At 39.7% G+C, this 20,226-nt stretch overlaps 1 protein-coding gene across 2 annotated transcripts in view; it reads right to left on the bottom strand.

Annotated features, from left to right (window-relative positions):
- ZFR (zinc finger RNA binding protein) overlaps positions 1-20,226 on the bottom strand; it is a 31,655-nt gene that overhangs the window by 8,868 nt on the left and 2,561 nt on the right. For both annotated transcript variants that reach the window (XR_014556170.1, XM_083702648.1), the window contains exons 3-15: positions 14,884-15,166; positions 13,497-13,641; positions 12,194-12,412; positions 11,304-11,551; positions 10,762-10,953; positions 9,556-9,838; positions 8,653-8,849; positions 5,978-6,097; positions 5,444-5,589; positions 4,909-5,071; positions 4,215-4,420; positions 3,477-3,627; positions 2,062-2,203 (exon numbers count right to left, since the gene is read on the bottom strand). Coding sequence is in view for 1 of the 2 variants with exons in the window: in XM_083702648.1 (XP_083558774.1) it covers positions 2,062-2,203; positions 3,477-3,627; positions 4,215-4,420; positions 4,909-5,071; positions 5,444-5,589; positions 5,978-6,097; positions 8,653-8,849; positions 9,556-9,838; positions 10,762-10,953; positions 11,304-11,551; positions 12,194-12,412; positions 13,497-13,641; positions 14,884-15,166 (2,495 nt within the window). In the remaining variant the exon portion in view is untranslated. The remainder of the gene's footprint in view (positions 1-2,061; positions 2,204-3,476; positions 3,628-4,214; positions 4,421-4,908; positions 5,072-5,443; positions 5,590-5,977; positions 6,098-8,652; positions 8,850-9,555; positions 9,839-10,761; positions 10,954-11,303; positions 11,552-12,193; positions 12,413-13,496; positions 13,642-14,883; positions 15,167-20,226) is intronic.

Genomic DNA, 20,226 nt, shown 5'->3' with positions numbered 1-20,226 from the left:
GACATTGAGCTTTAGAAAACCTTGGTCAAAAATCCTTCCGATGTCTTGGCAGCAATCCCTGACAGGATTAAATTGTCTCTGCTAGAAGGCTTTGGACCGGGGCTAATAAGCTAGGGATAAAAAACATAAACATATACACTTTGCTGAAGAAACACATTCTGCAGCATGGGTTACAGAATCTTTATATCCGGAGTAAATTCTGTAAATTTAACTGTTAAGTGCACAAAACTGTAAAGAAACAAAATCCTACATGGTTAACAGTTTTGTGTTTACCTTCTCCTTCCCCTTCAGTTTGTAACTGAATAGGATTACATAAGATGTTATTCAACCAGCAAATGAAATACATCTACTTAAAATTGGGTTCTTCCAGCAAAGCCTTCCTTGCCACCTGAATTCAACTCCCAAAAGCCAGCTAGATTCCATCAACCAAGTTAAGACACCGAGCATTAAGAGCTGCAGTTAAGAGTATACCTTTTTTTTTGCAGCACATAGACAATGATCTTTATAAAAGTCTTGTTTACTGCAATTTGCAGTTAAACCACATATTTCAGAGGCAAACTTTTTCACATATTCATTTTAAGCTGCTCAGTGTCTTGAAGAAATGATTCAAAAATTTTAAAAGCTTTGCTTTCCTCTATTAATATTATCAAACTTAGTATTATCAAACTTAGAATGGCAACTCTAATTAATGTTTGGGTCAGACAAAAAAATGGAGCTTTATTTTCTTTTGAAGTCAGATCATGAAATTAATTGGCACAGTTGAAATGGCATCAAGATCGTGTTCAAAATAGTTGTGCAATTTTCTATCCACGTTTTCCTTTTTTTGCCAAATCTTTACAGGTTGCATATAACCAAATGTGATGTCTGACGTTCTTTCTGTTGTTTGGTAAAGATGAATAAATAAACTGAACTCAGGGCAATCAAGCAAAGTTATCTGTGATTATTTCAGAATTTAAAAGCCAATGGTATTGTGTAAATTTAAGTAGTGTTTTAAAAACCAGGAAGAAAAATTCTATGTATATTAATATTCAAGCTTTGGTTTTTTTTTTTTAAAAAAAAGCTTTTTGAGAAAGCTTGCTTCTAGAATAGTTATACTTTTAAAAAATAACATAAGCAATTATTCAAATATTGAAAGCATAATGCTAAGAGTTCATTCCACAGCTGTATGTACACAAGCACACTCACTCTACGCTAACAAGAACTTAAACAGAGCCTTACTTCCTATGCTTATGTATTCTTAGCCAGCAATACCACTGTGCCTGCAAAAAGTTTATTTTGACCAACACAAGACAAAAGAAAACAAAGTTCACTTTATCTGACCTCTAAATAGAGCCAACATATTGCAGACATTAAATTATCATGCTTGCTGGCTTAAAAACATTTGTAGCTTTCAAAGAATTATAGAAGAGACCCTAAAGCAACACTGCTGGCACCAGTAGGATCGCACAGGTCATAAATACATATGGAGTTTTAAAGTTCCAAGGTCTACTTAACTGAACTCAGCTATCACTCTTTACTATAAACACACTGCATATGTAGTGCTTAATTAAGACACTCCAACCTCAATATTAGGAGCTCTTTGTCTTACACTCCAGTCCAGAAACCAACCTCAAAAAACTGGAAAAAAAATACACATCTTGCTCCAAGCAAAGCCAGAATCACTTTGAACTTAAAGATTAACTAAGTGCCATATAAATGAAGGCTAAGACTGATCCAGTTTCAAACATACAATATAATTTCCTGGTGTAGTTTCTCCCTTAGGGAGGAAGCCTTCTTGATTATCAACTTGTAGGTATTTGAGTCATAAACATTTACTTTTTCCAAAGAAAGACAGGTTTGCACATTTAAAAAAACACACCTACAATTTCCAGAAATCTGAGGTTGTTGGTTGCAGTGAGTAAGTCTAAAATAGGTTTTGGAAAAACACACAAGACTGCTTGATTTATGAATCGCCATTAAATGTGTATCACATGCCAGCATGTTGCCTTCCAGGATTTAATGCCGTTGATGACAGAATGATTAAGCCAATTAAAATAGAGCATTTTTTAACAGATTCCGAACCTCCATCCCTCATGTTCTCTTCCCGAATCACTGGTGATGTCAACGTGATGGTCACTTGCATTTTAGGTTCCACACAGGAATTCAAAATGATGGCTGCTTCTTGTCCTGCACACTTTATTTCATATTTCTCAGGACTTATTACCTAAAGAATGCAAATAAGAAGCTAAATGTTTTCACACAAAAAGGGACTAGTCCAAAATACCCGGAGGTTCATCACAAGTTGCTTGTACCGTACCTTGACTAAATCATGAATTCATACATTAAAGGAAAGTAAGGAGAGAGAGAACTGGCTTCCTTGAGTCTGTAAAAAATTTACAGTATCCTGGAGGGAAGGAGCAGGTGGCCATTATGAGGTTAAGGCCCTCCCACTGTATATTGGAAGGTTTTAGGATGGAGGAGAAAGAAAAAATAAATTTCTGCTTCCCCACTGTGCAGAATCCACCCTGCTCCCTGAATGAATACAGCAAAAGTGGGCTAACATTCCTTTCTGGGTATCCTGGGGGTGTCCCCATTCCAGTTGTGAGAGGACCCAGAGAGAAAAATGGGTCGAGTAACGGGTGCATTTTTTACCTAATTAGAAGGCTAGTTTCTAGATGCACTTTCAGACCACTCTCCGTCCTCCTTCCAGGCAAGCAAGAAGCACTAGCCGAGTTCAAAGGCACATTCCAACTAATAGAATGCAGCAGCTAGATTGGTCCTGAAAGACCTACATTGGCGCCCGCCCTGTGGAACGCCCTCCCATCAGATGTCTAGGAAATAAACAACTATCTGGCTTTTAGAAGACATCTGAAGGCAGCCCTGTTTAGGGAAGTTTTTGATGTTTGATGTTTCATCTTGTTTTTAATATTCTGTTGGGAGCCGTCCAGAATGGCTGGGAAAACCCAGCCAGATGGACAGGGTATAAATAATAAATTTTTATTGTTATTACCCTCAAAGGGTATGAGAAGTAGGGCTAGTGAGGCATGTGGCCCAGGGGAGAGTGCTCAGAGCCAGAGAGGCCTGGAGGGCTTCCTTCAGCCCCCAGGCCTGAGGTCCCTGCACCTGCTATACAACAATAAAATGCTCATGTTTGGGGTTGGCAGCCAACCTCCTACCAGAGTTATTTAGCACTATATAACACAATGTGGAGTTTTAAGGAGACTGGGAAGGAAGGTGTTCTTTTCTTTCCGTCTTCCCCATCCTCAAGGAGTACTACAAGGCTCTTATTCCAGCCTTCCTACAGCCGTGAAGAGGGTAGAAGCACTCCTATTACCGGATGGCAGTGCAGCTATGCATTGCTGGATGAGCTATTTAGAAAATAGCTCATTGTTAGTCCACCTACTTCAAAGTAAATTACGACAGAGGAAATTTGACTGGCAGAGCCCCAGTTCAATCTTTTTATGAAAAATACCAAATGTTTTCAAGACCATACATACGGCAAGTTGCTTGGGCAGATTTTCAGCAATGCGACTCAGCAACGTCTTAGTAGGTTTCTCAGCACACAGCAAGACAAGGTTGACATTTCGGTCTCCTCGGAGCAGCAAACCCTTAGCCAACACTCCCACTCGTAAGACTCCTTTCAAAGCCCTGCGCAAAAATGAAGACTTGGTGAGAAGCAGGTGTTTCAAGGGCCAAAGCACTCAAAGAAAACAAGCCTAATGCAGGGAGAGCCTTTCACGTGCAACACACTACCCTAGACCCCCACGAGGACGGTGTGCATTGTCATTCTCTACATACATCATAGTGTACATTTTTATGCGGAAAGCACAAAGTTTTGGAAAATAGATCCAGACAGCAAAGATGTGTAATGAAAAGTCTGGCATTTCTCACACTGGCTAGTCCTTCTCTACAGTCAGCAAGAGGATAAAGCCTCAGCCAAGGAAAAGTAGTCTAAAGTGCTGCTAAAAATCTATTGCACAGCTGAAGGACTTTTTCATATGAACAAAGTGCAGTTGCTGTTGAAGAAATGCAGTTCCTAGTTGCTTCTGGAGAATGCCAGCTAAGCAAACAACTTACATTGGCAAAAATTAGGGATCCACTATTCTGATAACAGAATTCAATATTTCTGGGAGCAGAAGTTTAAGAAGTTGGCATGAAGTAGGGCAAATGTTCCATTTTCTCTTAGACCCTCTCCAAGCACAATGATTGCAAGCAACAATGGCAATAAAACATACCTGTCTTTACCGCCCTCTTTTTTATCATCTCCTTCCTTGCTCTTGTTTTTTTCATTGTCAGTCATGTTATCAGATACAAGTTTCAGTGCACGCTCAGTGATAGAAACTATTTTCTGTACTGCCTGGAGTTCCTCTTCAGTTGGATAGATAGCAGCATGTTTGGTCATTACGTAGCGGTCATCTGAAGAATCTGGTCGCCGAAGAGGCTGAATGCAGAAAGTGGATTTTAAAAATCAGATACATTTTATGTTTTCCTGCTTTTTGTTCTTTGCTATTTTATTAAAATTATCAAGTTTAATGCCTCAAAGTGCATTAAAAGAGCTCACATAAAGACAATGAGATCTTTTAAAAATGTAAATGAAGAATTGGTTGGCATCAAAACCACCCACCAGGGCTAAAGGCTCTCCCTGCTCTGGAAAATAAATGGGGTGATACAGGCCAAGGAAGGCTTTCAAGGTTTACTATTATTTGTTACAGATTACATCTGATGGTGGAATAAGTGTCCTGATAATGCATGTAATATGATGGTGCCATCATGATGGCTCTAGATTTCACAGTTGGTTAGCAAAGCCAATGCTTAGCTACTAAGCCTAGGCATAATTTGCAGACCTGATTGACTTACTAGGTTCCCCCCACCCCCAGTCTGTGGCACCAAGTACATCAGGAGGAGAGAGACAATGCGAACATTACTCACAGCTGGTCCCTGGGGCTGTGGTGGCATTCCTGGTCTAACACCAAGTAGTCCAAGAGGGCCTGGAGGTCCATGAGGATATCCTCCATCAGGTATTCTGTGGCGGTCATCCCAATGATGCTGCTCTTCTTCCATCCTCCTCCAGTACATGTCCTCCTCATAGCGTCTAAGTATATGAATTAAATCACAGAGGCTTTCAGTTGATGCAGAAATACCTTTTATTGACAATATGCTCAATAATTCAGGTCCCACCAAAATTAATTTTTGGAACTTCAAATGTTAAAAAAGATATTGGATGCTGCAGGCTCAATAATTCTGTATTCGCTACAGAATTCATAGCAGGATCTGGATTACACCCATAAAAAGCCATTCTTACTCTTTATAAATATTTCCTATGCCTGCTGTCAATTATTTATTTAAAGGTAAAATTAATCCAGGCTTTCCAAGGCAAGCATTCATAGGAATATAGTTACATAGAATGGAAACTGATTCAGGTTTACAAAATGTACACTGGTCGCTATTAAAGTCTACATGTTACCTCATTTCCATTCTCCACCGTTCCTCCTCTTCACGTCTTCTCCAATATTCTTCTTTTTGCATCTGCTTCCTCATCTTTTCTTCCTGGATCTTCCTTGCCCGGATGCTCGGCTTCACTTCTACTTGCAAGTCTGGGTTTACTTTTTTCTGTTGTAGAGAAGGAAGATTTTCATTTTATTTTCTTGTAAGATTTATTCTCTGTGGTCAGATCCAATTATTTTCACCAAGACAAAGCAAAAACTGCCATGCAATCCTTCATATTAAAAAAAACATTATGAGGAGCAAACAGTAAGCTACAGTATCATCCCTCCTCATATAATACTTTCACTTGCAATACATATAAGTAGCTTAATATGTGGAGCAAACACTATATGGCTACCATAGTTCAGCTGGGGGAGGGAACAGTTGGTGCCCAAAATAGATGTACTACCTGCTTAGGTTTCATCCTAGAAGAGACCAAGTAAAACTCAATCACCATCAAATTTACTGAAAGACAGTCAGAATTAGACCATTTATGCTGCTACAAGCAACTTACCTTATATTGTAATCTATGCCGCCTTCCTTTTAAATGCATCTCCTTGGCATTTGGATCATTAAAACTGCATTCACAAAGTTTGCAATGGAAACGAATAACCTTCCCTTCATCATTCCGTACCTTAAAAATAAAGAAAAAGCAGTATAAAAATGGTCATTTAACACAATTTGGTTTCATAAAGAAACTGAACTGATTTTTGTCAATTTTTCACACAAAGACATGTTCTGGCATAAGATCTATGCAATAGTGGCAACAGAGAACCTGTATTAACCAGCCATAGCAGACTTCAATTAGGTTAAAAAAACCACACACCTTTGACCCAAATATCTATTACCTTTGCTATTGTCTGATATCAAAGTTGAATTACCTATTTTCCAAGTTAATTATTGTGTTCCAGATCAAGTGCAAAGCTTTCTGTTTCTCACAGCCAACAAAGCTACCCACGTGAGACCTCTTTCAGAAATCTAGATCTATCCTGCACCCCTGAACTAGTTCATATAGCAAATGCCTCTGCTAGAGCCACAGCAGCTAAAACACCTCCTTAAGTAAGGTAACCTGCCACTCCAACCCCCCTTGGATTTTTCTGGAGCAAGTTTGAAATAGTTCTACCTTGGAACACTATGTTGAGGCACTATTCTCACTCTACTATGCCAAAATACCATTCTATGAATGTCATTTCACTGTTAAAATCTTTTCTAAACACCAGAGCAAGCACAGTAACTACTGATGTGTTTTGAATCGGGCTGCCTTTGAAGGCAGTTTGGAAAGCTAGTCCAGAGCAAGGGTCGGCAAGGTTTATCTTGCCAGGGTCGGATTGGTCCCGCGGAGATCCCTTCATGGGCTGGATCGTGCCTATGCCCGTGATTTTCGGTGTCTGCACATGTGCAGACACATTTTTGGGCATCTGCGTTTGCACAGATGTGATTTCTGGCGCTGAGGAAGCAAGTCCCCGCGCCGCGCCGCGCCGCTTTAGCACAGCGCGCGAACGGGCACTTCAGTTTGGGGGCGGCTCATGGGCCGGTCAAACGACCCCCATGGGCTGCTTCCGGCCTATGGGCCTTAGGTTGCTGACCCCTGGTCCAGAGCATAGTGACTAGAATTTCGAACAGAGCAAACTGTGTAGGATATTGATCCTGAAATATCCTGAAAGATACAGGGGTTAGCTGTGCATTTCTAGGCTCACTTCAAAATGCTGATTATGACCTTGAAAACCCTACACTGAGGTTGGAGAACGAGATCCCGGATGGGAAACTTCCTAGTGGAACTCGCTGTCAGCAAGCCCTGCTTGCAAAGGAACAATTGGGAACTCAAGGCAAATATACACTGTACTTTTAAAGCAAATACAATACACTTAAGCCACATGACTTCTCCCAAAGAATCCTGAAAACTGTACTTCCCCTCTACAGAGATGGAATTCCCAATACCCATAACAAACCAGTTTCCAGGATTTATTGGGGAAAGTCATGTACTTTAAATATGCATTTGATGTGCTTTGAATTTATGGTGTGGATTTGCCCCTCACTTTAAGCTCCTGATTGTTCCTTTGGAGTCATGTCCTTACCTGCCTCTCATCTGCTGTCACATATGTAACACATGTGGCAGCTGGCCATGGTCTGGGGAAAAGGGTTTCCAAGGCCTAATCAGAACCTGTGGCAGACCTATGAGACACACACCCCCAACACAATATAGGACCTGGATTCCTGAAAGAATGCCCATCTATCCTGCCCTGAGCCTCAGATCTTCTAAGGAAGGTCACTTGTGAGTGTCTCTGCCATTTAAGGTCAGTAGCTATTAAATTTACCATGTTCTCAAATGTTACCCCAACTGTGAAGCTCCCAGCAGAGGCATTTAACTCCTTTTCTTTCCTGATGGCTTTCAGGAAACAGACAAAAACCACTTTATTTCAGAGTGCTTACATCTGAATTCATTAAAAAAATAAGTTGGAGAACTGTTGGTTTAATTCTTAACTGTCTGAATTTTGATGAGGTATTCCAAGGTGATATTTCAGATTTGTTAAAAATGCTATTTATTGTAAATCATTCAGAACTATGCTATCAAGCAATACACTATTCCCTAACGCTACCATTTGCTCTGAGCACATTTTCAGAGCAGCATGCAGAGAAAAACAATAGTTAGGAAAGTTAAGAATCCTCACTAAGTGGAAGGCTACTGCATGTTCATCTCTTCTCTTTCCTTTTACTGAGTGAAAGCTGACACTCAGTAATGCTGTGAATGCAAAAGCACAAATTCATCAGTAATACTGATGGCACACTACAGTGTAGGTGCAACTGTGGAACATATCAACACACTATATTGATGTAACCACTGTTCCAGATTTGCAAAATTTCAAAATCAGTGTCAACGCTTGATTCCCACTACCTGTTTCTTTGGAGCTGGAACTCTGAACATTCAGTTTTGAAGGACATTCCACGTCCTCAGTGATCAGAATTGTTAAGACAGTCTCAGTATTCACACTCTAGTTTACCTGAAGACAAAGGCTCCACTGCAAATTCTTTCATAGACAAAATAGCCAAGTAGTTACCTCACACAGAGACATGAAGCTAATTTAATTATCAGCATGATTTCACACTTCTAAGTCATATAAAGTAATCTAACACATTAATTCAGCAGTTTTGTTTAATTGCATTTAATGAACATAGTTTTTGAAAGAATACCTCTTCGACATAGTCATGACCCACTGGTTGGACCTCACTTTGCAAAGCAGCAAGAGCTGTAGATGTTACTGATTCAGCAGACATATCTGGCTTAATTTCCTGTGTTTGCACTGCAGCAATAGAAGGAGTAGTTTTGATATTTTCTACTGCTTTTAATTCATCCACTTTGCTTCCTGTTGTCTGTAGCTTGTTACCACCTAATATGAAACATTTCACAAGTGAATATTAATTTTCATTACATTTTCGAGTCACATTTCTTGCCACAACCAAGGGGAGGCTGGCCTACTGCTTAAAAACCTGGATATTCTGTAAGTAATAAACAAGCAAGCAAGCAAGCAAGCAAGCAAACAAACCATAGCACAATACTGTAGTATTTTCCTCAAAGAACAGGTAACATAAACAGTTAAAATAAATAAAATACAAGTTCAAATAAACTATACGGTTTGTTTTAATAATGAAAGCATGGCCTGGGGCGTTCAAGAGGACAGGATAATTGGGTGCAAGACATGAACGTGCTGAGCCTTGACCAAACAAAACTCTATGACAGCTATTGAAAATGCATTGTTCATACAACATTAGGAGTTGTGTTCCAAGGTAGCCCCATGTTCAGTATTGTAATCTCTAATAAAAGGCGTGTTGGAGAAGAGAAGTGTTGATATAATACTTTCCAAAACCATTTGAGTAGCAATTTGTGTGCATGAGACAAACATTGCCATGAGAGAGACAGTGTTTGAACTGCAAACAGATGCTTGGTTTGATGGGCTTCATGCAGCCAAGCAGAGAGAAAATTAGAATTTCCAGTGGTTGTTAAAATCATAGCAGACACTCATTTTAAACCTGTTCTTGCATAAGTTTATTTACTGTATCTTGATGAACTTTTCACTAAAATACTTCAGTACTTACCAACGAAGTTAATTTTGGGTGTGGATATTTTCTTTACAGCAACATTAGCTGGAACTATTGTTGCTTTGTTGTTGGAAGTTGTGCTAAGTAGCACATTGGCGGAAGGAGTAAGAATTTTCACTGCCAAAGATGAAACGGAAGAATTCACAGTGCTGCTGTTAGTTGCAATGTTTGAAGAGACAGCAGTTGGTTTGGAAGCAGATGTTGCAGATGTAGCCTGGGTCACGACGTTTGGTTCGGTTGAAGGAATGGGTTTGCCAAGTTTAGTATGAAGCTTAACCACCTAGAACCACCAATGAAGAAAGTTAATAGCAGAATCTACAAAATTGTTCAACGTCTATTTAGAATCCTGTCTGTACTTCTAAGAGCATGAAAGTATAAGTTTCAAGGAACCTTCAAAAGAATTTGCAGAATTCATGAGGGAAAACTTAATGGAGTCTAATACACACATGAAATACTGCATGAAACTGCACCCCAGTCACACAACTGATGTACTCCCAACTGTTCCTCTGCAAGAGGTACTAACATTCAGTGCCTTTTACATTTGGCACCATTCTGACACTGCCTCTGTTGTCACCTTCGGAGACACCAAAAGAGGTTCTAGTGCATAAAGATCTGATGGTGTTCATGTTGGTAGCTAGTACATGGGACACTATGTAGAGATGTGTGTTTGCAGATTCTTTAATGTGTTGTAGCTCAGTTGGTTAGAGTGGTGCAGATAATGCTAAGGTTGCAGGTTTTTATCCCTGTAGGGGACAACTGTATATTCCTGCATTGCAGGAGGTTCGACTAGTTGATCCTCAAGGTCCCTTCCAACTTTATGATTCAGATCAGAGCGACTTATCATTCTCTATCCTCTCTCTCTCCCTCGCTCCAAATGCAAGCCTTATTCTGATAGGCTCAATTCAGGAGCTCCAAGTGCAACCAATCCCTGCCTAAGGTGGGGCTCACGTTTACTGTTCAATGAAGCCCTTGCTTGAATTAAAGTCATAGCTATAAAGAACAAATTGAGAGCACAATTCATTCATTTGAGGCTGAATTACCTAATGGCATACTGTGTCAGGTAACTGAAAGGTGGGCAGTCCCAGCCTCCTATCAAATGTGATGAATTTTGCCTGCCTGTCAGACCATTCATTTTGTCCAGGCTGGGATACTAACTGGGTATAAAACCTGAGTAATGGGAAGGCAAAGGAAGGAGAGGCTTACTTTTTGATGTTTCGCTCCACGAATATGAGCAGCATAAGCATCAGCTCCTGTGCAAGACACATCACAGAGTTCACAACGCAGCTGGTTCTGAGTCCCACGAGCAGATGAACTGTTGCTGGTTGTGTTCTGTGATGCTTTCAATGCTGCTTCTTTCTTTTTATGTTTCTGTCCCTCCAAATGTTCTTTGTAAGTCTGTTTAAATCACCACATGAATAACAAGACACATTAGTTCATTTATCATATTATTCTGTTCATTGAAAAGCAAAGTGCAAGAGATAACCAACATGAAGTTGATTTGCTGCTGAAAAGTATCCTGAAAATACTTTCCTCCACATAATTATACAGTCGTATCTTGGAAGTCGAATGGAATACGTTCCGGAAGTCCGTTCGACTTCCAAAACATTCGAAAACCAAAGTGCAATTGGAATATTTTAAACTGAAATAACCCCGAAGCGAAAAACCTATTGACCCTGAATATTTGGCATATACTAATTGTTTCATTTTACGAAGCAATTAAGTTCATAATCAGAAAGGAGCAATACCTGTGGTCCAGCACAGCTGATCTTACAAACATCACAATAGTGGATCTGGGGTGGTTTGGGAGGCTGTTTTGGTTTCAACTGTTTATTTTGGAATGGTGCCTTTTTAGTGAAGGTGGTCCCTGTCCAGGCGGCTGTCGCAGCAGCAGCAGCAGCTGCTGCCGCCGCCTGTTTCTGTTGCTGCTGCTGCTGTTGATAGTAAGATGATGCAGCTGAATATACTGCAGCCTCATAGCCAGAATACGATGTACCTTTAAACGATCAAAAAAAGTTGTAAGTTGCAAGCACATTAAAGTCTGAAAATCTAAATGTAATAAATGCACAGTGCACACGAGAGTATCCCTTAATTAAGGAGAATTTCAGCATTAACATAGATGCACAAAACTTGTACTTAAAAGTAAAACCAATATTCTCAATCTGTATATCCAAGCAATGCTACACAGCCAGAAAAGAGGAGTTTATTTCAGGTTAAAAAAGCAATTTTTTTTCTAGTGGAGCATTGCCAACATCCACAAACATACAGCAAACCTGTACAATCAGTCCAACATAGATCTGTAAGGCATCTCCTCGTGCCTGAAAAGGTTGATACCACCTGCTCTACACCAACAGTCTGCCATCAAGACTCTTTTTCACCTGTTCTAAAGAGTCTGAATTTGTAATCATACCATTACCTTAGAGTAAGTCCAACTGGCCATAGTTGACTTACTTCTGAGTAAACCTGCACACAATCAGCACATTTGACAAAGCCAAAGTTCCCAAGAAGTAATTTGAGTACAGAACCTGTATTTGAAAAATCTAGACATGTTCAGCACAGCATTTGTACTTTTGATCTTACAAAGGCATCTAAATAGTCATTTCTAGCCTCCAATATCCCTTCTTCAAGCAATACTCACCAGAATAAGTAACTGCTGTTGTACTATATGTAGCACTTTGGGTATACGAAGGAACAACGGTAGCTGCTGCTGCAACTGGTTGCACAGTGGAAGATACAGGATATATGGAGAAAGTAGTAGTAGCTGGGCTTGGAGTGGCTGGTTTTATGGCTGTCACTTGACGAGTTTGCTGGGCTTGAGTATACTGAGTTGCTCCTTGGCTATAGCCGGCTTTTGGAGCTAATTAAGACAAAAGAGCATACATGAATATTTCAATAATCATGTAAACAATTATAATTTAAAAATCAATTTCATTTAATTTTTCACTTTATCTTATTATTGAATAAGGCAGACAATATGGGAATAAATCTCACCCTACACTTTAAGCTCTGCACTTGGAACTCTATTATAAAAATACTACTATCACTATAATGGGATCGGCACCTTATAGCTTGTGCTTTTACTTTCAGTGCAACAACGCTTAAACTAACATGTTTAACTCCACATTCTTTGAACACACATAATAGTGGCTAAACCGAAGACAATGATAAAAAACTAATTGCAATGTATGCTTATTCCACATTCCTATCTAATATTTTATCCACCAATTTATATGAAGAAAAAATTCCCACCAACATCTGGTTTAATGAAAAGAGGTGATTAGCTCCCAGTTAGGATGGGGCTCCAATATAAAACGCACCATACAGATATGTCCAGAAAATAAACTAATTTGAGTTATACCCAAAAACTCTCTCGTTAAAAGCAGTTAACTCCCCGCCCCCATTACTCTGCAACAATTTAAAGCATCTGACTCTGCTCCTTTCCTATTTCCTTCACACATAGCTGTTTGCTCCCCATCTGAGTAGACTAGTTGTAAAACAGCACCAAGCCACATGAGGCTACATAAGCACAGCAGCATACATTAGAGTGACATTCTCAAAAGCTTTAAACTTTATTTGTGGCAGTCACAAAAAAGGTTTTTCTCCAAAGACTTAGAAGTACAGAATGGCCAAATGTTTTACCTAGCAAGCAGACCCTCCAAGTCCTAGGAAGATAAAACATGGCATGCACTCTGTGATGCAGTCGTGTTAGAATTCTTCTTTGAATAAAGCAATTAAATGAGCATTTAGAAGCTAGAGGATTGTTAAGATTCGCATATCTGAGCCCTAACTGCTAAGTTAACCACCAAACAGTTAACCATTGAAAACCAAGCTACTAACAAATTATTTTACTTACTAGATTCTGAGCATCTGCAGATGGTAACACATTTGTGAACTATATCACAACAAAAAAGCTGGAGTTCTCTTTAAAGCTTGCAACTCACCTGTTTGGTAATACGATTCAGCCACAGAAGGCTGTGGCTGGGCAGCAGCTGCCACTGCAGCTGCAGTGGCTGTGGGCTGTTGATAGTATTGCTTGCTGTCATAAGCTACAGCTGGGGCAGTAGATCTAACATATGAATAGGTGTCCTTAAGAAACATGGGAGTGGGGGAGAAAACATATGGACATTAGTTTTTCCATTAAATATATGGACTATTGCTGAATTATTTTGATTATTCTAATTAATCAGACTTTAAAATAGTAGAAACATTCAACAGAATTGATAAGCTACATTTTTGAGGATCAAACTATATTTTTTGCCTAAGATTGCTAGATTAAATGAAGCTAGTACTGGACAACTTGCATTAAAGAAACAAATGTCAATGTCCTGTTAAGCAGCCTTTCCCCCTACATTTTTTAAAAATGCTATATCACCATCACTTTACCCAGAAGACACTAAGCACAAACCTCTCCATTAGGTTGGAGAACCTCCAGTGTTGGAGGCCAAATTTATCTCATAAAAAGTTTTCCCCAGACTGCATCAACCTTTCCCATACCAGGTGCCATATGTGACATCAAGTGTGGAGCAGGTAGAGATGCCGATAGATTGTTGTGAAACTGAGCTCTCTTTGGGATACAACTGCCTTTTATCTCAGGTTGTGTATAATAATCTACTAATATCTCACATATGTTGTTGCCTGCAGGCATGTACAGTGCTAAATAATTAAAATTCTGCAGCATGCTGATGAGGTGGTTATGCTACAGTTAATAATTTGCTAGGAATGTTCAGTGGCTAATAATTACTTAAATTATTGTTACTTTCCACATTAAGTAATGTTTTACATATTTCTTCCCCTAGGTGTTGTAGTGCTATCCTCAGGTTTTTTAAAATATATTTGACTATGTGATGATCAAGCTAAAGGGAAAAAAAAAGATTTCTGTACTGTCATACCAAACATATGGGTGCATGGAAGTACCACTGAAGGCATCTACAACAGCAGTGGCACAGGAAGTCCCCCAAGAGGCCATTCCATGGGCAGATGGAGCTGAGCCAGTCCAGGATGTGCTGGATCTTAACCCAGTCCCACTGTTGTCACTGGACTTGAATTGTGCTTGATCAGTACACCAACTTCAGGCTGACACAGCGATTTGCCTGTCCCCATGCCCTCTGCCAGCATGAGTGACAGGGCTGAAGATGTGGCGGTGGATCTGCTACCCTATTACATTTCACCACTACTCAGTCAGGGTCTGTTCTGTGAATTACTGGCCTAAACTACATAAGAGTTATACATGCACATTCTTACTCTATATTTAACATATTCTATCGCCCATCATGTTTTAAAAGGTAAAAGACTCAATTTCACAAGTATTATGGTCTATCCATTAAGTACCTGGTAATTTTGTGTAGTGACTGGAGGTGGCGGCGGGGGAGCTTCTTGCTGTCTCTGTGTATAACCATAGTCTGTTGCTGTATGTGCCGTTGGGTAACCTCCATAGGCTGCCGCTGTTGCAGCAGCTGCAACAGCCACTGGAGCAGGCCTTGCAACTGCAACCGTTGCTGCTGCTGGGGCATAGGCAGCAGTAACTGTGTGTGCAGCTACAGGAGCCTGATGGACAGTGTAGCTTGCAACTGTAGTTGGATGGGAATAGGCTACACCTGAAGCTGGCTGCTGGCTGTAATAGAAAGACAAACACAAGAAATATGATGATGTTGTAATGTCAGATACCTAACAGCAAAGCTGCTTAAATTGTCCAAATTTAAGGGTAGCTTAAAAAAGGCTAAACTAAGTCTGAAACACAAGCACAGTGACCAGGAGTTTAAATAAGTCATGGAATTCCTATTTCTCAAAACCTTTCAATGGGGCCTTTCACTTTTACTATCTTGGAAAAGCTCAGTTGCGCAAACATGAGGCAAACGTCACAAGGTTAGCGAAATCGGCACTGAACATTAATGCTACTCAAAAGCAAAATAATTTAGAGTACAATCCTATGCATGTATACTCATCAGATGTAAATATCACCGGGAGTTAATTGCCAGGAAAGTGCACAGGATTGCATCCTTAACCAATTAACCATTTTTAACAAAATATAATTTTGAGAGGATATTTTTTGATGTAAAACAAACTTACATAAACCAGAAGTGGAGAACCTCCAACCCACAGGCCAAACCTGCCCTACCACGGCTCCCCATTTGGTTCTGATGTAGTTTTGGGCAAGCCACACATTTGAAATCCTTTTGCAAGCAACCTTACAGTGCTCTCTGAACCCCTGATGTTTGAAAGTTTAGAGAGGGCTGTTTGCAAAAGGGCTTTCAAATTGCCCACACTGTGCTTTAAAGTCCTAAAACCAGGGCTTCAAACCAGTATAACCTAATGACAATGTGACATCAGTGATTTGACAGGTAGGGAGATACTGGCTAGAAATGCTTACCCACACCTGCTTTAAAAATATGTATAGATCAGAGTCAGGTAATTGGTTTTATAGCTATACTACATCTAAGAAAAGTACGATTTCACATCTCCATATAAAACAACTACTACAGAGGAAATGCTTCCAAACACTCTGCAGTGCAATAATAGAACCAAAGAAACAGAGTCAGATATAGATTCCTAGAATGCTCCCAGGAAATGGAAAGCCTCAAAAAAAGCACACCTGAAAATGTATTTGCAGCTAATTTCCTGCATGGGAAAGTGTTTTCATCTCCCACACTAACACATACAAAGAAAAGTCATATAAGCACCATATTCATGTGATTATAAACATTTAGATCACTGGTAAGCAACCTTGTTAACTGTGTGGACCACATTTGGTTGAGGGCCATGTACAAATTAACCCTCCCCCGCACACAGATAGAGGATGAGGAGGGATGATACGTGATGGAAAGAGATCCTGTCATGTGTTTCTCATGCTCCCCAGCCGACTGGCACTGAAAATCATGCTTCCTCCACCCCCAAGCCCATCAAACAGCTGTTTAGCGTGCTGTGGGAAGAACAACCGCAAGTGAAGACAGACCCACTGGGAGTCATCCCTGTGCATCTTCTTATCCTTGTAAACTGGGTTCCCTGCAGCCTGACAAACAGCTCTTTGACAGGCTGAAAAGAACATGTGGCAGGAGCTGAATCCCAGGATAGAAGGCTAGGAATTTCGTAACAGGCCACATTAAGGCAGTGTATTGTCAACTTGCAGGCAGGGACCATTTTCATTCTTGTATAGCAATTAGTAATTTTAGGTGCACTATTTTGTATGACAAGCATAGCAATGTTGAATGCAGTTCAATTTCTTCCCACTCACATTTCTGACCATCCCATTATCCAGCATCCTGGGTCCACCAAACATCTTTTTTTAATTGGGCTGTTCAGGGGTGAGGGGCAGAATGGGGTGAGCACTCTAGTGTCAAAGCCAACTACGTTAAAAAACTGTTTTTCTCCACTGATTTCTAGAGGCAGCTCTTACTTCTATTCTGATGACATTTAAATAGGCTGTTTGGGGGAAGGGGTCCTTTTTTGTAGTTTTGGGGTTAATCAGAGACATGTGTTTGGTTACTCCTTCCTCATGCATGTGTGGAGCAATTGCGACTACATAACCTCAAACATTCAAAAACAAACTGGTATAAGTGTATGTATGATATGATAGTATAATTTGAAAAAAAGGAAGATTCAGCTGAATCTACAGAGAAAGTTATGAAAATAATAATAAGCAACATACCCTTCATGAAACAATCATTCTAGCAACCTTCAATGACAACTCCTATCTTGCAAGAATTGTCCAAGAAAATACCCCAAAAGGAAAGTTCTTTTGAAAATGCCATCTTTGAAGAAATGCTTCAAGTAGCAACATAATTATGCCTCACCACAAAATGCTTAAATATAATGCAAAACAAAAGTAGGCTCATAGAATGCTTAGAAAGTGATGTTAGGAAAGTGAAGCCAACGTTTTCATTATTTTGAGAAGAAAGGCAGTGAAATGTCATTCATTATAATCATGAAGCAGCAAATCAAAAGTATATATACCATTTAGAAATATTTGAAATGTTTCATGTGAAGAAAATGTATTTTGTTATGGCACAGAATGAACAGCCTTAACATTATTCATTCTAAGGCTGGTATAGTTCTGTTACCACATTTACTTTAGCAAACCTGTTCCCCTTGCGTCTGCCACAACCCGCAGAGCCAGTGATCGAGTTTGCAAGATTTTACAAATTGTAGGATTTGAGCTCCTAACTCCTGGGTAGAGAAGCCTCCCTCAATCTTGTATTCTGAGGCACATTGGCAAGAACTAGTAACTTCTGCTAATCCCCTTTAAGCAGAAACTGTGTAAAAAGGAGACAGTTAAAATAGTGTCTCAAACCGCCAATTCTTCCCTTCTCTTTGGTCTGAATAATTTCTCATGACAACTGATCTATGCATAGCCTGTTCCTTGTTGACTCCATTCTTCTACTAATCCCCCCCCCACATACATAATTTAGTACTGAATCAACATTTTTAGAGATTCTTTTCATCTGTGATCATACCTAGGAAGTTGTGTCCCCCCCACCTTTTCTAATGGGAATCAGTAGTTCTGTCATTTTTATTAGCAATAAGCTATCACTGTCATAGAAACATGTTGTATCACTATAATACCATGGTAATTCATAGTTTGTAAAATAATTTATGATGCTCTTCTTTATAGCTGTATTAAAGCATGCCTAAACTCTAGAGAAGTTTTGACAGAATGGAGACAACTGTTCTGTTCTAATCACTATTTCTGCATATGGAGTAATTCCATCCTCTACCTAAAACCTTGCTGTATCTTTGCTGTATTTGAAGCTCTTCCACAGAAGTATTCCAATCAATTGTGAAGTTAAGATCTCTTATAAGAAAAATAAGTAATTTTATATTCCTTCAGAGTTTCAAATAAAAAGTAATGTTCTTTACATAAAATACAGAGTTTGTTGGACATATAGTAAAATCTGGATAAGAAATATAACAGCCCAGATTTTTTATTTTGCCAATGAATAAAAAGAAAGTCCTAACAGATAGGATTTATTTTAAAATGTATCAGTCATTCAAAGATTTAATCTACAAAGCCCTATACAGCTCAGAACCTCAATATCCTCATGAAATGCTTCTCCTAACTTGATCAGGCTGGGAGTGCCTTTCACCAGTTTTATTTGGCATGCCATTACAGTCATCTTGGGGTCAAGATAACCTGGCCACTGTAGTACATGCCCTGCTAACCTTGAGACTGATTACTATAATATGCTCTACATGGGGCTTCCCATGGCCATGGTCCAGAAACTTAACCTGGAGCAGAATGGAATGGCAATAATGCTGATGGAGGAGGATAGCCAACAGCATGCGACAGCCTTGCTATAAAAAGTTCTACACCAGCTGCTTGTATGCCATAGGGCCAGGTTCAGGGTTCTTGTATTAATCATTATTGAGATAATTTTGTATTATTTTTACAGTATATTATGTTTTATTGTATTCACGTATACTGGTATAATGCGCACTGACTTGCTATTTTATTTGAGTGGACAATATATAAATAAATATAAAGTACATTCCATATTGTTGTTTTATTGTTAAAGGTGAGGATGACTTTTTGTTATATATGCCACCTAAATAAGTTTTGTATGAGGCACTAACTGTTATCCATAGGCTATAGGGCATCTGCGTTGACGTGATTTCTGGCGTCTGCGCAGACACGATTTCTGGCACCGCGGAAGCAAGTCCCCGTGCTGTGCTGGTTTAGCGCAGCGCGCAGGGACTCACCGAGTGGGCGGCTCAGCTCAGGGGCCGGTTAAATGACCCCCGTGGGCCGCTTGTGGCCCATGGGCCTTAGGTTGCCGACCCCTGCTATAGAGTCAACAAAATGCAAGAAATGAGCAGGGAATTTCTGAAAAGTGGCAACAATATTATTTCCAGTAATTACAGAACTGGAAAATCTATTTGGGCTTTCGACAATCCAGAGTTGTACTTCTTCAAATGGAACACTGGAAAGAAAGATTTGTCGAGTCTGCAAGTACAACTGTTACACTGTGGCTAGAGAGAATTCCATCACGTTAGAAATCTTACACAGGGAACAGACTACCCATGCATTATTATTAAGACTCAAGACCAAATAATGGAGAACTCTGTAAAGTATTTTTCTGCTGTACTATGCAAAATGCCGAATCCAGAGAAATAAACTGAAGGTTGGCTACATACCTTTCAAAAATGTTATTTCCAACAATATGAACAAGATCTCAAGCACCATGCAGAATACATGCAGATGCACATTTCCCCATTTCCAAAAGCCATTCTAATTTCAGGAAACCACTTCACAAGGAGGAAGCATCTTTAGCCCTCTCCCCAGATTTGAATAGCTTTGCACATGCAGTTCTTTGGATCTCAGCCTCTGCTTATTTCAGGAATATAAACTTTTAAGACAGAGTGCCATGAAATATGCAAGTGTTTACCATGAAATAAGCAACTGATTTAAGTTAATAAAATACTGTTCGAATTGTTAAAACCTAAGAGGTGAAGCAATTTCATTTCACATATGACCTAGCAGCTGTAAATAAGCCTGAAACAATAAAAGCATTCTATGTGGATATTTGAAGCAAGAGAATGATTAGACCAGGCATCCCCAACCTTTGGCCCTCCAGATGTTTTCTACTACAATTCCCATCATCCCTGACCACTGGTCCTGTTAGCTAGGGATCATGGGAGTTGTAGGCCAAAACATCTGGAGGGCCAAAGGTTGGGGATGCC

Source organism: Podarcis gaigeae (assembly GCF_964106915.1).
Source record: "Podarcis gaigeae genome assembly, chromosome: 11".
In the NCBI taxonomy this organism is placed as follows: domain Eukaryota; kingdom Metazoa; phylum Chordata; class Lepidosauria; order Squamata; family Lacertidae; genus Podarcis; species Podarcis gaigeae.
Note: the sequence above shows the minus strand (reverse complement) of the source record. Positions and strands in the feature narration are given on the sequence as shown.